Source organism: Macrobrachium nipponense, chromosome 15 (assembly GCF_015104395.2).
Source record: "Macrobrachium nipponense isolate FS-2020 chromosome 15, ASM1510439v2, whole genome shotgun sequence".
Taxonomy (NCBI): domain Eukaryota; kingdom Metazoa; phylum Arthropoda; class Malacostraca; order Decapoda; family Palaemonidae; genus Macrobrachium; species Macrobrachium nipponense.
In genome coordinates, this window is record NC_087208.1 from 83,442,432 (window position 1) to 83,459,440 (window position 17,009).

General features: G+C 42.6%; 1 protein-coding gene across 1 annotated transcript in view; it reads right to left on the bottom strand.

Moving 5' to 3' along the window:
- LOC135195086 (periodic tryptophan protein 2 homolog) overlaps positions 1-5,227 on the bottom strand; it is a 351,391-nt gene extending 346,164 nt beyond the window's left edge. Inside the window, 1 exon segment of the mRNA XM_064221465.1 lies at positions 5,071-5,227. Within this exon segment, the coding sequence (XP_064077535.1) occupies positions 5,071-5,088 (18 nt within the window). The 5' untranslated portion in view covers positions 5,089-5,227.
- Between the last annotated feature and the right edge of the window lie 11,782 nt (positions 5,228-17,009).

Genomic DNA, 17,009 nt, shown 5'->3' on the forward strand with positions numbered 1-17,009 from the left:
CACCAAGATGTGATTGTAAAGCCTGGGGACGGACACACCACTTCCTCTTTCGCATCCTTGTCCAGCATTTTCTCCACTTCCTCCTGAAGAGCCAAGAACTTCAGAGAATCTGGAGGATCTTCCTGAGCTGCGGCTTGTCCGACAGAGGAGGAGAGAAGTCGAAAGGCAGTAGGTACCCCACCTGAAGGACATCTACAACCCACTTCTTTGCCCCATAACTCTGCCACTTAGCCCAATGGCCAGCCAGGCATCCCCACAACCCATGGTGCAGGAGAGGGAGAGGCGCTTAACCTACCAATGGGCCCCTTTACCTCTGCCCCTTGGGCCCCTTCTTGGCTTAAAGGAAAGAGAGCGAAAGGGGAGTTGATCCTCTGACCTAGGCCGAGTCAAACGGGAAAGCCCTGCTGAACTCGAAGTCCTTGACAGCCTACCAGGCGACGATCTCCTTGACTGCTGCTGAACAGGGGGAGGAGGAGCCGGACGTCTCCGAGGACAAGACTCCGACTTGGACACGGCCTGTTGCACCAGTCTGTCTTTGGTGTCAGCCCGGCACCAGTCTATCGCATTCTCGAGCTCTGTCCGAGGAAACAAATATTGGGACTCCAACAGATCTCTGTTCCTCAATGCCAGCAAGGACTCCGTGTCAAGTGATCTCTCCATCCTAGGCAAAGCCGCATCTCATCTAATCAGAAGGTTACCCCATAAATTAGCATTGAGTTGAGCCATATATGAAAACGCCTTGCCCCCCGGATTGCAACAGACTGGCAAGCGAGGATGCACTCACCAACCCTTGTGGAGACCTGTCAGAAGCTATCTTAGCAATAAACACAGACCAGCACTGGTTTCTTATGCGATCTCTTCGCAGGAGGCGGGGACGAAGCAACACGTTTCCTACCAGTCCTCCCAACTGATAAGGCAGCGAACTTGACATCCAAAACAAAGTCCAACTTCTGAAGCACTGCCTGGCATATAACCTCAGACTGATGCGCCAGAGAAGGCTCCGATGACATGGAAGGGAGATGTAGCGAACTGTGCGGCAGGGATGACGTAACGGCCGAGAGAGGCAGAGCAGAGGAGATGACTGGGAGACGTCATCGATGGGAGTGACGTCACAAGTGGTGGTGACATCAAGGCTTCCCCTCGGTGCGAGGGGGGAAGCAGACACCACTGGCGGAGAATATACACAGAGACGGATCCTGTGACATTATCAACAGGGCTGACGTCACAGTGTCTCTCCGACTTGAAGAAGCGGCAGCAGTCACTGGCGGAGCAATACAAGATGGCCAACCTGGGCTACCCACGAAGACGAGGCCAGGAGGAGGGGGGATGGCCTGGCCAGCCCGGGAAGGGGGGTGTGAACCTCCATAAAATGCGCTAGCAACCCCTGGAAGAGAAGAGAACAATGAAAAAGCCTCCCCCTACCTGGGAATCAAATTAACTCCCAAAGGAAGAAGGGCCAACATTACAAACATCAGCCTGGTGGCCTCCCGATACTTCCAGCGATGAATCAATGGAAGAAAAGGAAGGCGACATCGGAACAACGCTACTATGGGGGTTGAATAATGCAGGAGACGAAGCACCGGGAAGAGGCAAAAAGCCCTCCCATGTAGGAAGAGTCGAAACCCTCCGATGTTCTCTCTTGCTATAAAACGACTTCCACCGCTCTTTAGGCCATGCCTAGCATACCATGCAAGGATTCGTTATGGTACAAAAATTAGAACGACACCTACTGTGGGGGGTCCGTCCCTGCCGAAGCCAAAAAACGAGAACAAAGAAAACCTGGAATTCCGGGGCACACACATCGACAAGGCCAAGAAGGAGCAGAAGCCATAAAATCAGCCAAACACACACACACACACACTAAGCACAAGCGAAACAAGCAATGAACTGGGAAAAGGCCAAGAGAGGTTAACATGACTCTCGCCCAGGCGGTCAAAGAAAAGACCGACGTATTGGTAGTTGCAGGGTCTTTGACCACGTTTCACCTGAGCTACACATGCGTTGCCAGATATCACAAGATTCCTTGCTTTCATCTGCTTTTTAACCAGATCCAGCTAGGCACTAGAAATTATCCTATTGTTAAGACCGAAGGTTTGTTCACGTATGAACAAAGATATAGTACTCTTCGACACCTCTTTCCTCGTACGTTAACCTTATGCAAGACCGACTGGACGTGCCCGGACAAGGGAAGTTGAAACGAGGACTTGGGATCCTGCATAGCTCCCAGCAAGGCTTCAAAGCAGGAAGGAGTGTAAGATGCCCAAGTCCTACTCTCCAAATTGTTGAATCCACGAATGAGGTCGACAACTTCTGTATAGGAAGACAAAAACTCTTGCGTGTCTCCCTCCCCTTGCTCCGGCAACGGAGACCGACGACGAGAAGGTGTGCAAGCTTACCTAAAGCGCCTTCCTTGTTTAAATTAATGGAAGAACCAGCAGCCAAACAGCCCAAAACACCAACTAACCTGACTGGGCTGAATCCAAGCACCAACTCCCATGACAAACCATCCACAACTCTAGGGACATCACTACGCACTCTCTCAACAGATGACTCTCTAACATGGCCACAAATGGGCACGTACGAATGTATGCTGGTGAGGAATCCCAAACACTCAGGATGGAATGAGAACCCCTCAGAGTTGAACTCCTGGAAGTACCAGGGAGAGGGGCAGGCAAACACTCTTGCTGCACCAACTCAACGCTCACAACCTTCGACCTCTTGACATTCTTACGGCGACGAATAGGCCCTGGAGAAGAAGTGGAAGCACCTGGAACAAGTTGCTGTTCCTGGTTCCTAAGCGCACGCACCACAAACACAGTTACAAACAGCAGACGACGAAACTGCAAAGTTTTATTCCCTAAATTGTTTACTTTACTTGTTATTTAGTTCAACCTTACTTTGTTATTTAAAAATTTTAATTTAATTCATGTATATTATCCCTTTTTTGCAACCAAATTACCCCTAAAAATTACAGATATTTCTAAAGTAGATACAATCAAATGTTTCTAACATTTTTGTACATCTGGCTGCCGAAAACCATAGAGGAACGACTACGGATAAGTGGATTATATAAATTTTTTTTTTTGCTTTTTTGTTTTTGCTAGCACTTTTCATTGATTTCAGTCTATATTAGTATTTTGAATTTCTTTAATAACCGTATACCAGAAATAAATGTAACCTTTAATGTTTGCATGCTAAGAATGGCAAAATCATCATGCCGACATTGAGTGTGGGATGGGCTTCACACATACGCCCATTCATTATTATAAACTGTTTCCATGAATTCTAGTTGTCATAGTAATGCAATAATGATAAAATTGCTTTAATATTTATGTATATATACTTCCAATACATAGCCTAATTTCACCAATTTCAACGTTTTGTGTGTAGTCTTATACCCAGTTTGGAGGGTGAACACATACCGAATGGCAACAGAGAGAGAGAGAGAGAGAGAAAGGAAGGCAAAGGAAGAAGGACAGGGGTGGCGGTGGAGGAGGGGGGAGAGGGTAGGTGGAGCTTTTTATGCGTGTTCGTATCCATTTCTGGATACTAGAGTTTTTGTCTCTTGGTACAAGGACAAGTGTCGTTATTCTTTACGATTAGTGATTCACGATACCCTTATAAATTATGGCACTGGGTGTAATGTACTATAGTAAAATCTCGTTCTGATACGAGTGTTCGTTACAGAAATAGGTATTGCCCAAAAACGTGCTTGCTCTGTCGCTGAAACCCAAAGTAGGTATGCTGCTTAGTTGTCAATCAAGTTTTTTGTAATCAAGTATTTTTTACAAGCTAGCTATTGAATATATTTGTACTTTTCTCAATCAAAACATATGCCCCTCAATGCTAACTTTCCTCTTTTAACGACTTTCTGGTCATTGCAAATTCGGCCCCATAATTTCTTATGGTGCGAAAACAGAGGCCCAGGGACCGAAAACGATTGCGTCACACTACGGCGATAATCCGGCAGTAAAACATTTTCAAATATCAAAAAAGTAAATAATAAAGATATATATGCGCATTACGATTATAACAATTACATGAAGAGCTGATAATCTGCATGAATAACTGGTAAACTGTTCTGCAAGAAAGTTGAGTAAAGCAATTATTTACAATAGGTACGAAAGTCAAGATGTTGTGACGTCATAATACAGGACTTAAAAGAACATTCTAATTCCAAAAAATAATTACTTAAATTTGAGTCAGAATCGAGTTACTTTTTCAATAACGAATATTTTCAAATTACTCATCATAAATATGTAAAACATTGATGTTTTACTATTTATTTAAAAAATTATCCAAGTGCACACTTCACCATCTTCTTCTACCAAAACAGTTGCTTACAAACAAACAAGCCGGTGAGGGACCGTTTTCTGATTGTTGTGATGAAAGTGCCCCAGCATCTGTGGGTACAAGTGGTGTGCGGATTTATCACAGGAAATGGTTAGTTTATTAACACAAGCGACTCCGTAGACATCGAGATGGCGTCAATCTTCTAAATATTTCGAGTTAAAAATGTTGAACGCGTTTTGGTGAGATTAGGACTGCCTTGTATTCCCATTTCACTACCCTCTGTTTAAATCTTAAAATTTGGCCTTAATTTCTAACTTTGGAGAAAATATACTTACTTCGAAAGGAGAGTAGAAGTCTTTAGCTTCATTTCTCACCAACAACAAGTCGCGACTGATGCCCATCTCCGATGTCAGGACGTGTTATAATGTACTTTTTTGGGGGTTGTTCACGTTGATCGTACATGGTCCACTCTGGACCCTACGGTTTTTTACCCTACTTCAGAAAAACGGAGTTGGAACTGTTGTAAAAATTTGCCGAGAACGGACATCATGTTACTAGCCTATGATGGCCACCGTGAAATGGTTCTGTGCATACAAAAGGCATAGGTAAGGGAGCCAAAAGGTAGTAGGCTAGTTATGTTCAAGAGCGGATTGGATATGGAAACGTAGCTCGGTAGCCTAGCTAGTACCTAAGTCTACGTATATTTACCAAGAATGTTCCTTCATGACTAGTATATGTCTGTGTTTATATAAACCTAGGTTAATCTGAGCTCGTTACCTTATATGAGAATTTCATTTTGTTGTCACCACTAGATCGTCAGAAGAAACTACAGGTTCCTGGACTCCCAAGAAGGTTTGTTTAGTTTACATCGAGAGCCTGGTTGGAAAACGTGCGTTTAGCAGTAGTAGTAGGCAGGATTTCTCTTTAAAACGGCTCCCTTGCACGTCTTATTCCTCCTTTGTTGGTATTCAAGTTTTTTGTTCCTGTAATGTCTTAATTCGTTCATAAATTCCTTCCTATTATCAATTTCCCCATTCAGCAGATCTGTAAATAAAAGTATATTAGCTATGAATTCCTCCTTATTAACCTGAAACGGCTGCTGCACGCAACTATACTTCTAAAACCATTGTATGCTGCGTAGTAGAGTAAGAAATATTCTAAGCTTTCTTTCTCTTTCTCACACAGCAAAAACCCTTTGCATCTTTCCCTTATAGGCTATTCCTATCATTTAATTCTAGTGTGCCTAGTCTAGCCATACTGGTCAGCGTTGTTTTTTCAGTGTTATCAAACCAGATTTCTTCTCTTCTGTTTACAGATGTGTTAGAGCTGGATATGAACTTTGTGCCTTTTTAGATGGGATTACATTTTTTATTTGTGATTAATCTATAAAAATCAGTTCGCTATAAAAAGTCAATTTATTTGCAATAATTTTTCTCTCTCATGAAGAGAGAGAGAGGAGAGAGAGAGAGAGAGAGAGAGAGAGAGAGAGAGAGAGAGAGAGCTTACAGACCTTACATCTTGTTCGGGTTGCCCCAGGTCCCCCAGTGTGAGGTACCTCTAATGTCTACCAGAGAATTGCTAATGCATCTTCCGGTATATTTTGCATCTTCCAATCTTCAATGGTCTGGGATGCCGCTTAGATATTTGTCGAGCTTATTCTTAAACATCTTAGCTCACACCTGATATATTCCTCAGATGAGCTGGCAACGCATTGAATAGACGCTGCATTGTCGATGCTGGTGCGTTGTGGATTAATGTCCTGTGTGCTTTCCTTAGTTTCCTGGTATAGTTTTGGGCACTATTAATCTACCTCTGCTTGCTCTTTCTGATATTTTTAGCTCCATGATGTTTTCGGTAATTCCTTCTATCTGTTTCCATGCCTGAATTATCATGTAGCGTTCTCTTCTCCTTTCTAGACTATATAGTTTTAGGGATTGTAGTCTTTCCCAGTGGTCAAGATCCTCAACTTCTTCTATTCTAGCTGTAAAGGACCTTTGTACACTCTCTATTTGTGCAATATCCTTTTGGTAGTGTGGGTACCATATCATATTGCAAATGCAGGTGGACTACGAACATAGGTTTTATAAAGAATAATCATGTGTTCAGCTGTTCTTGTTTTGAAGTGCCGTAATAACTTTCCCATTTTTGCTTTACATTTTGCCAATGGAATTGCTATTTGATCATTGCATAACATGTTCCTATTCAACATCACACCAAGGTCTTTAACTGCTTCCTTATTAGTGATTGTCTCGTTATTATGTCCCCTATAATATGCATATAGCTTTCCTTCTCTATCGCCATAATTTATTGATTCAAATATATCAGAGTTAAATGCTATCCTATTTACCTCTGCCCGTTCATATACTTTGTCAATGTCTCTTTGTAGCGCGTTCCTATCTTCATCACAATTAATTTCTCTACTTATTCTTGTGTCATCGGCGAAACATTACTGTCTATGTCTTCAATCATAATAACAAACAGCAGTGCAGCAAGACCGTACCTTGTGGCACACCGGATATTACCTTAGCTTCATCCGATTTCTCATCATTTGCAATAACTATCTGTTTCCTGTTGTGTAAAAATTCTTTTATCCATCTTCCTACTTTGTCCACTATATTATGTTTCCTAATTTTCTTTGCTAATATATTATGGTCTACCTTGTCAAAAGCTTTTGCAAAGTCGAGATAAACCACATCTGTTTCTTTTCCGTTTTTCATATTTTAATATATGTTCTCATGGTGGACTAACAGTTGGGTTTGTGTACTTTTTCCGGGTACAAAACCATGTTGTCCTATATTAAACAAATTATTTTTTATTAAATGTTTCATATTTTTTCTTCATTACCCTTTCATACACTTTCATAATGTGTGATGTTAGACTCACAGGCCTATAATTACTTGCCTCTAGTCTTGATTCACTTTTGAAAGAAGGGGTAATATATGCTAATTTGTGCTCATCATAAATCTTGCCTGTATCTACATTTTGCCTTGATAATATTGCAAGGGGCTTTGCGATAGAATGAATTACTTTCTTTAACAAAATAGCAGGGACACCATCAGGCCCAGCTGATGCTCCATTTTCAATTTCATTAATAGCCTGCACAATTTCGTCTTCATTAATATCTATGTCTGATAAATATTCACTATTTTCATCCCATTTATTTCTGTATGATTATCTTCATTATCAATTCTAGGGGTAAATTCTCTCTTATATCTTTCTGCCAATATGTTGTATATTTCCTTTTTTTCATTCGTTAATCTCCCTTCATTTCTTGAGGGCCTATCTCCATTCCTCTTTTATTCATCTTTTTTGCATATGAGTACAATAGTTTAGGGTTTTGCTTGATATTTAGTACTGAGTTTTTTTCTTCCAAGTCCCGTCTTTAATTTTCTTTTGATTTTATAATCTTTTGTTCTACATTTTCTATTTTACTTTTCAGTTCCATCACTTTCCATGCATTCTTTTCTTTCACAAGACCTTTTTTCCACTTTCTGATTTTCTGGAACAAGATCCTTCTGTCTCTTGGTATGCATGACTGATGTTTACTTTTCTTCTTCGGTAGATATTTATCCACAATTTTCTCTAATATTTTATAATATAATATATCCGTATTTACCTGTATATCATCAATTACGAATATGTTATCCCAATCTTTGTTTATTTCTTCATTTATTTCTGACCATTTTATATTTTTACTGCAGAAATTGTATTTTCCATATCCTTCCCACTTTTTCATCCCTTGCTTATCTCTGTTTTCACTTGTTCTGGAATGGACTGTTAATTCTATGAAATTATGGTCTGAAATACTCGCATTATACACTATTATTTCTTTAACATAATTCTCCTCGTTCACAAATACTATGTCTAAAGTAGTTTCCTTTCTTGTTGGCAGGTAATTTATTTGTTGAATGTTGTATTCTAGTAGCATATCTAATAGCTTTTCAAATTGGCTCTTATCTTCTGCACTACTATTACTCTCTTTTTTATATGTATAAATACAACCACAATCTCCTATTAGTTCTTTCCAATCTATGAAAGGAAAGTTAAAGTCTCCGGATAGGAGAATAGTCCAGTCTTTGTGATTTCTACATATATCATCCAATTTTTCTATTATTGTGTCAAACTCTTTAGAATTAGGGGGTCTATATATTATTATGTTCATTAATTTTTCAGATTCAAATTCTACCGCTATTAGTTCACATTCTGAGTTACTATATTTCTCATACATTTTTCCTTGTTTATGTCTTTCCCATATATTGCGGTTCCCCCTTGATTCCTATTTTTTCTATCTGATCTATAATTTGGAACTCCTTATTTGATCATCATTTACAGTCGCTCGGGAAATCCAGGTTGCGCTCATATTCATTATATCTATTTTCTTTTCCAGAATTTGGGTTAGTTCTTTCTAAGAACTCTATTTTTCTTTTTGAGTTACGTGTTAACTAAACCCTGCACATTCATCACTGATGAATTGGTTGCATGTTATCTCCCTTCATTTAATATGGGTAATAATATGGATTTTTTCCCTATTGCCTCTTTTCCTGTTCTGGTATAGTTTGTTCTTTTTTCTTCATTTCCAGAAATTCCGAACATTAAAAATCCAACTTTTCCAATATATTTGATCTTACTTCATCATAATTATTAATTTTGTGTATGAATCTGCAAATTTCTCCGTATCTGCACTATCCCCTTGCATCTTATGCACAGTTCTTGTCTCTTGTACTGTATCTTGGAGCTGATGCTTGCATTTTCATTGCTGACATACCATAGCGTGCAGTGATGGCTTGCTTTTTCCTTCACCTCATGTTCTTTGTTCCTTTCCTTATTTGTTTCTTTTTTATTTTGTATTTCATTGTTTAGTTTATTTTGATTCATGGCTACAGGGTGCATATATTTACATTTTTTGTTGAACTTACATCCTTTTCCTTCTTTTAGAATTTTTGCATATTTTTGGATGTGGACCTCTGCATTCTTCCTCATAGCCATCTAGGTATGCACATTTACCATAGATCTCATAATGTGACATACCTTGGGATGTTTGTAGTAACATCTTTCACCAAAATCTGCAATTCCCTCTTTTCAAAAGGGTGCAGACTTTGCCTTTCTTTTCTATTTTTTCTTGCTCTTTCCCATCAGTATGCAGATCTGGGTAAAGCCTCTTTGGGATTTTATTTTGTGTTGTCATGTCGCAATTTATTTCTTCTTGGGTATGCTGCTTGATTGCCTATATGTAGTATCTATGAGTATCTTTGCATCCATACTCTTGTCCTGCTAATTGTTTTCATTATTTTTTCTGTCATTTCAGTTTTGTTTTCTTCTTTTCCGTTTTCCTATTATTCCTCTTCCTCATCTTCTTCATCCTCTACTATTTGCACATTAAGTCTTGATTTAATAACATCTATCCATGAGAGACATGTTGAGCAAAATATTTTTGTATCCTTACTTGTATTTTGCTGGACTTCAGCACATTGGGGATGCGTGGGTATGTTGCATGCATAACATTTCCTGATCAGGTTTTGTGGATTTACTATGCTATACCACACCTTACACAGTTTGCATGCTTTAGGCATTCTTTTTCCTATTGCATCAATTAGTATATTCACAATGTTCACCTTATTCATTTTCTTCGTCAGAATGTGTTGATTGATGTAAATTTTCTTTATAAGCCTCTTGACCACTTGAATTTCATTTGGAACTCCTTCAATTATTTTCATGATATTTTCTGCTGATTTGTTCCAGTTTGAAGGATCATATCCTTCCAATATGTCTATGAATACTTTTGTATCTTTTTCTCATAGATGAGAAATACCAGCTCCCTTCCTGCTAACTCATCATATTGCATATCTGCAAGGCAAGCAAGATTTCACCATTTCTTGCCACAGTTGGATCTTGCTGCCATCCTGATCGAATTTACAATACTTCACTCGATAAACTAACTTAGTAGACGCTTTATCCTACTATTCTCACACTAATCTTATCACCGACAATTCATGAACACTTCTAGATATAATTTGTTTTCTAGTTGTATGTTAAACGCGTGATATCGGTTGATTAATCAGACTGTGCACAGGTGTGTCTCACCAAGCAAAATGGGACTACTGAGAGAGAGAGAGAGAGAGAGAAGGGGGGGGGACAGTGTTTGGATAAACTTGAACATACTCTTCACTATGTACGCTTATCCATAGAACTGTGAGAGTGAGAGTTGCAACATAACTGCTGCATTCCCAGCTAACAAATGGATGTTGCTGGAATTTGGAGCAACGTTGCATTTTTGTTGCAGAATTGTGGTCTGATCGTTGCAGCAACGTCAATTTGTTGGTTTCCAGGAACGTTGCCGCAACATTGCAATTTTAGCGTTCAGGCAACATTGCAAAAGTGCAACGTTCACGAGATATTCATGCAACATTCATGTAAAGGTACAAGATTATAAATTAGATCCAAAAAAACCCATGGGATTTCAGTTCATTTACTTTCATACATAATTAATATTCAAAATTCATTATCTGACAGGTGTACTGCATTATCCAACAGGCTTACTGCAACCAGATCATCTCTGGTCTTTTTTTTTCTTTTGCTTGAAAATATATACAAAAGAGAAAATCAGGAGAATTTAACCAAATCATTTCAATATATTACTGAGAGTGATACAATAATGCATATATTGCACATTGTGAATATTAACTTGTAATCCAAGCTGTCTTGATTTTGCAATTACTTATAACTGGGTCCCCTATAAAGTTCTGACTTGTGAATTTTTCTTGATCCTTTTGAGGAAGACATACAAAGTTCACATAGAAATATGGATAATGTAGCCTGTACATTAAGTTAGTTTTAACTGTACTGCATTGTTGTGGCGGAATCACAAGCAAAAAGCATAAGCGCCCCAGTATTGTGATCGGTATCATCTTGACCTACCACCTCGGTGGCCGCAAGTTCGATTCTCGGGCATTCCATTGAGGTGTGAGAGATGTGTAATTCTGGTGATAGGGGTTCAGACTTGATGTGTTTCGGAAGTTACGTAAAGCCATTGGTCCCGTTGCTGAATAACTACTGCCATACAACTTAAAAACACCACACAAACAAACAAGCAAGCAAAAAACGTATGCAAGCAACAAGATCTCCCCATTGACATTAATCGTTCCGACTGACAAATTTTCCCACAGCCACACTTTCCCCATTACATTACTAATACATGCAAGACAATTGGCTTAATGACACAGAACACAAACACATGTACTCACCCTAGACTCAAGATACTCAGGGCGAAACGCTGTGCCATACGCTGGATACAGTCGTCGAGACACAATGACTGCTGAACTTGATACACAAAGACAGACAAGAACCAAAACCATACAAGAATTCCAAAAAACAACATAACTCACTACGAAACAAATACCAACAACTCAAAAACAACACAACAAATCATACAACAACTCAGAAACACAACTCACTGCACAAACAACACCAACAACATCAAAGACAGCTCAACAAATCAATACACAAACAACCGCCAACACAGTCTCCAACAAACAACTCACAAACATCAAAACACAAAATCAAACTCACACTCTCTCAGTTCAGTGGATAAGCGTACATAATGAAGAATGCTTTCAAGTTTATCCAAACTCCAAACACCCCCCCGCTCTCTCTCTCTCTCTCTCTCTCTCTCTCTCTCTCTCATGAGAGAGAGAAATGATTGCAAATAAATAGACTTTTTATACCAAACTGATTTTTATTGATTAATTACAAATAAAAAATGTAAATTCCATCTAAAAAGGCAAAAAGTTCATATCCAGCTCTAACACAGATCTGTAAACAGAAGAGAAGAAATCTGGTATGATAACACTAAAAAAAACAACACTGGTATGTATGGCTAGACTAGGCACACTAGAATTAAATGATAGGAATAGCCTAAAAGAGAAAGATGCAAAGGGTTTTTGCTGTGAGAGAGAGAGAGAGAGAGAGAGGTTGTGCCTTCCAGTCAGGGTCCGTGCAGAGTGCCATCAGGGAGGCCTTGAGGGAATGGTAAGTCCTTTCCACCATGCTGTTTGCTACGGGTTTGTAGGCTGTGGAGGTGTGGTGCTTCGTCCCCATCAGGCGTGCCAGGGCGGTCCAGAGTTCCGTGGTGAAGACGGTTCCTTGGTCCGTCGTGATATCATCTGGCACTCTGAAACAGCTGATCCAACTGGAGAGGAGGACTTTGGCGCAGGCGTCAGCAGTAGCTTCTGGCCACCTGGTGGACTGGTCGACCACTGTCAGGAGGTATCTGGCGCCGTCGGATGGGGGAAGTGGGCTGACGACGTCTATGTGTATGTGCCTGAATCTCCACCTGGGTTGGGGGAAGGTGCCTACTCCAGATTTGGTGTGCCTTCCTGTCTTGCTGCTCTGGCACGTGATACAGCTCTTGGCCCACTCCTGGGAGCCCTTCTTGATGCCGTGCCACACGAATTTCTCCGTCAGGAGCCTGGTTGTCATGCGGGGCGATGGATGCGAGAGGCAGTTTATCACGCTTGAATACCAGGTTCCGTCAGGAGGCTGGGACCAAGGGGCACGGGCAGAGGAGCGTAGGTTTGAAAGGACCACAGGGGATGTCTTCCCACCGGAGAGAGGTGATGGCGGTGCTGTAGGCTGGTACTTCGGGATCGGAGGTTTGCTCCCATGCTAAGTCCTTGTAGTCCATGCCGAGGTGCAGGGAATTTATTTCGATTCTTGAGAGGGCATCGGCCACAGGGTTCCTTCCACCAGAGATGTACTCGATGGAGCACCTGAACTCGGATACGGCCGTGAGGTGTCGCTGCTATCTTGTGGACCAAGCGTCTCCTGCCTTGACAAAGGCATGGACCAGCAGCTGGTGGTCTGTCCTTATGGTGAACGGATGCCTTCCAGGAGGTACTTGAAGCGGCAGACAGCTTGGTTAACAGCGAGGAGCTCTCAGTCAAAGGTGCTGTAGCGGGTTTTGATGGGTTTCAGCTTCCTGCTGAAGAGGGCCAGTGGTGTAGGGACTCCGTTGGTTAGTTGTTCCAGGACAGTGCCACAGGCGATGTTGCTGGCATCAATTGTGAGAGTTAGGGGCGTGTTAGGATCCTGGTGAGCCAAGGATGTGGCTCTGCTGAGGGCTGCCTTAGTGCAATTGAAGGCACACTGCTGGGCCTCCTCCCATACCAGCCTCTTTGGCTTGCCCTTCAGAACTTCAGTCAAAGGGCACATGGTGCGGGCGACATTTGGGATAAACCTCCTGTAGTACTCCACCATCCTTATGAACTCCTGTAGGGTCTTGACCGTCGTTGGTGTTTGAAACTTCTCCACTGCGGCTACCTTCAATGCCATGGGGCGTACTCTTACTGGGGTGATTTCGTGGCCCAGGAAATCCTCCTCCTCCGCACTGAAGGTACACTTATCAAACCGGACAACAAGCCTGTTCTGCAGGCACTTGAGGATGGCCCGGATGTGGTTCAGGTGTTCCTCCAGTGATCTGGAAAATATGAGGATGTCGTCTACGTAGCAGACGCAGAATGGTAAATCGCCGAGGATGCTGTCCATTAGGCACTGGAAGGTAGCTCCAGCGTTCTGCAGGTCGAAGGGGGAGAAAGTAAAGACGAAGGACTCGAAGGGTGTGATGATTGCTGTCTTTGGGATATCATCGGGATGGACGGGGACTTGGAAGTAGGACTTTAGGAGGTCCACCTTTGAAAATGTCTTCGCCCATGGAAGGTCCTGCATGTTCGGCAGGGGGTGGCGCTCAGGAGTGGTGACGAGTTGAGGGGATGATAGGCCCTGCAGGTCCTCTAGGTGCCGTTTGCTTCCTCACCATGTGGAGGGGGGATGCCAAGGGACTCGCAGCCATCTGTTGCATCCCCACGAACGCGTTCTTGGCTTCCTGGAGGAAATTTGGAGGGAGGTGGTGGAACTTTGCGTGAGTTGGGGACCCCTTGGTTTCGATGTGATGGTACACACCGTGCCCCTACCACCTGGCGGAGCTCGGGTCAGGAGACGTTCAGGGATTCCTGTAGGAGGGAGCCATACTTGTGGGGAAGGATGAAGCAGATGGTGGGAGCCCTGGGGCCCGTGGTGATAGGGCGAGAGAGGCAGGTTTCCGTGTCCAGGAGGCGTTGGCAGGCTACGTCCACTAGGAGCCCATGGTGGCCCATGAAGTCTGCTTCGAGGAGGGGGGTTCTGACGTCTGCGATGACTAAGGGCCAGGTGTAGGTCTGACCCAGGAATGCGATGGTCTGGGTCTTGGTGCCATAGGAGTGAAAGAGGGTCCCATTGGCGGGTACGAGGGTGGCTGGGGTGTCAAGGGCGCAGTTGCGGTCCTCTGCTGACGGTAGGAATACCAATTGCATGGACCCAGTATCGACAAGCATCCTGTGGCCGGAGATCATGTCTTTGACATAGAACTCTCTGGGGTGGGACCTGGCAATGTTACCGCAAAGGAGGTTGGTTTTGGGTGCTACCTTCCTCGTTTTTGGAGGCATGAAGGAGAAGGGGCACAAGCACTACCTTGCAAAGGCAAAGGCAAATTTGCAAAGGCAAATTTTATTTTATCGACCCCTTTCTTCCAGCTGACATTCTGGCGGGGCTGCAGGGGTCCCCTCCTCTGGAGAGCTGCATGGGTCCCCTCCTCTGGAGGGCTGCGTCAATCTCCACCCCCTCGGGATCATCCTGCTGCAGGCTATTAGCCGATGGAGGGGAAGTGAGTTTTATGGCATGGGTGGTGTTTTAGAGCTTGTGAGCTCATTCCACCAGGCTCTCCATCTCCATGTCGCTGGCGTCCTCGATCTGGCCGTGTATTTGAGAGGTAAGTTGGTGGAGGAAGAGCTGCCTCCTTCCTGCGCACTTGGGAGTCTCACTCCGGCAGCAATACCAGGGTCTGTAGCTTGTGCCAGGCTAACCTTGGGTCCTCGGTGATCATGGGGTTGACCACCAGGTCGAAAATTTGGGTGGCTCTCTCGGGAACCGGGAGGGAAAGTAATGAGACCAGCTTCATCTTGAGGTCGTTGTGGGGGATCTCTCTGGATAGGGTGGAAATCCATGGGGCGAGATAGTCAAATATGTTCTCCAGGAGAGCTGAGGCGACCAGATCTGACTTGGTGCCCTCTGTGGTGATCCCGTGGAGCCGAAACTGGATATCTGCGCGTTGGAGCCACGCTGCAACGTTCTGCCGGGAGAAGGGTGGCAGTTTGACGGATTGGGGCTCAGGTGGCGCAGCAGCGGCTTGCAAGGGCGTGGATCGGGGCGCAGTTTGGGGCATCGAGGAACTGCGTGGGGGCCACTGGTGAGCTCCCATTCTCGACTCAAGTTCTCTAAGTTTGCCATCTCAATTTGCTGCAATTGACGGATGTCATTATTGGTGGGCGAAACCATAAGACAAAAGGCCAAAACATTTCCATAGGGGATGTGCCGTTCTGAGTCTGCTAATGGCGTTCCGGTTGACAGCATAAAGAAGCATTCAGAGACTTAAACTAAGGCGACGTAATAATAAAGGTCTCTGAAGGTGAGCGGTGAGTAATTGGTCCTTTAATGGCTGAGCCAAGACCACTGATTTGCTGTCCTAAATCCGGGAGGTCACCAGTTGTGAGGAATGGACTGAGACAAGGAGAAATGCTTACTGATTTATTCATAAGAAACAGATATTTATAAAGAGGCAGTGCAGACGGAGTTGTAGGGCCTGTCTCGCATACTGTGAACAAAGGGAGCAGATCCCCGCTGTGGTTGTGCTTTCTAGCACCTACAAGTATACATATAATTAGGCGTACAGGATATGTAAATTTATGATGCATATGTCGGTGGAAAAGCCGCAAACTGCTCTACATTTCGGTATATGTGAAAAAGAGGTAGTATATACATTGGAAGGACGGACATTTCGGTGATGTCGTCCTTACACCCTCATGTGAAAGTTGTTTGAAACTATTGGATTCTAAACCTTTATGGAAAACAAAATAATATTTATTTCATTTAAATATTTATTGTTGTCTTGGAATGTTTTTTCTCTCTCTTATGGTAAGTGAAATTAAGTTGACAGGCTGAAAAACAAAACATAAGCAACTTTGAGAATATATTCTTCACATTTTAAGAAATTAATACAGCACTACACGAGAATACATATATAATGTAATAAGCAAGAAAGAAACCTTACCCTGCCATACATGTACAGTGTTGCCAAAACACTTGACAGTTAAATTAGGTGAATGCGTAGTCTGCAATTGTTCGCTTTTGCCCCCTAACTTACCGCACATGCGCCAGATACACTTCATTTGTTTACAAACATAATCTCTCCTTGTGCATAATTGTCTTTCAGCCAAGAGCCTGTTTTGTTGAAAAATGTCTGGCATGAAGTGTTTTTGCCATCAGAGGTTTGGCTTAGTTGATTTTCAGTGGAAATGTAGCCTGATGATTAAGAAGTAAGTCATATGAAATTGTAACTTTTTGAGGTAGATGTCAAGAGAATTTCAAGGGTTTTTGTAAGATTTTTGTCATTGCTTTTGTGTGCATTGCTGGACCTCATGATCCATTATTTCAATTTATTTCATTTGTAAGTTGCCAGTTGGTATGAGACCACCTTTCAGTTCATGTGTCTGTTAAATTTAAATAGTTTAGTTTTATAATAAAAGTGTAAAAACCCACCCTGATCTTGTTGGACCTTCGCTTAGATGTTTGTTGATTATGCTGTCATGCAAAAATAAGGGCACAATTTTTTCTTGACCCGAGTCTGCCTT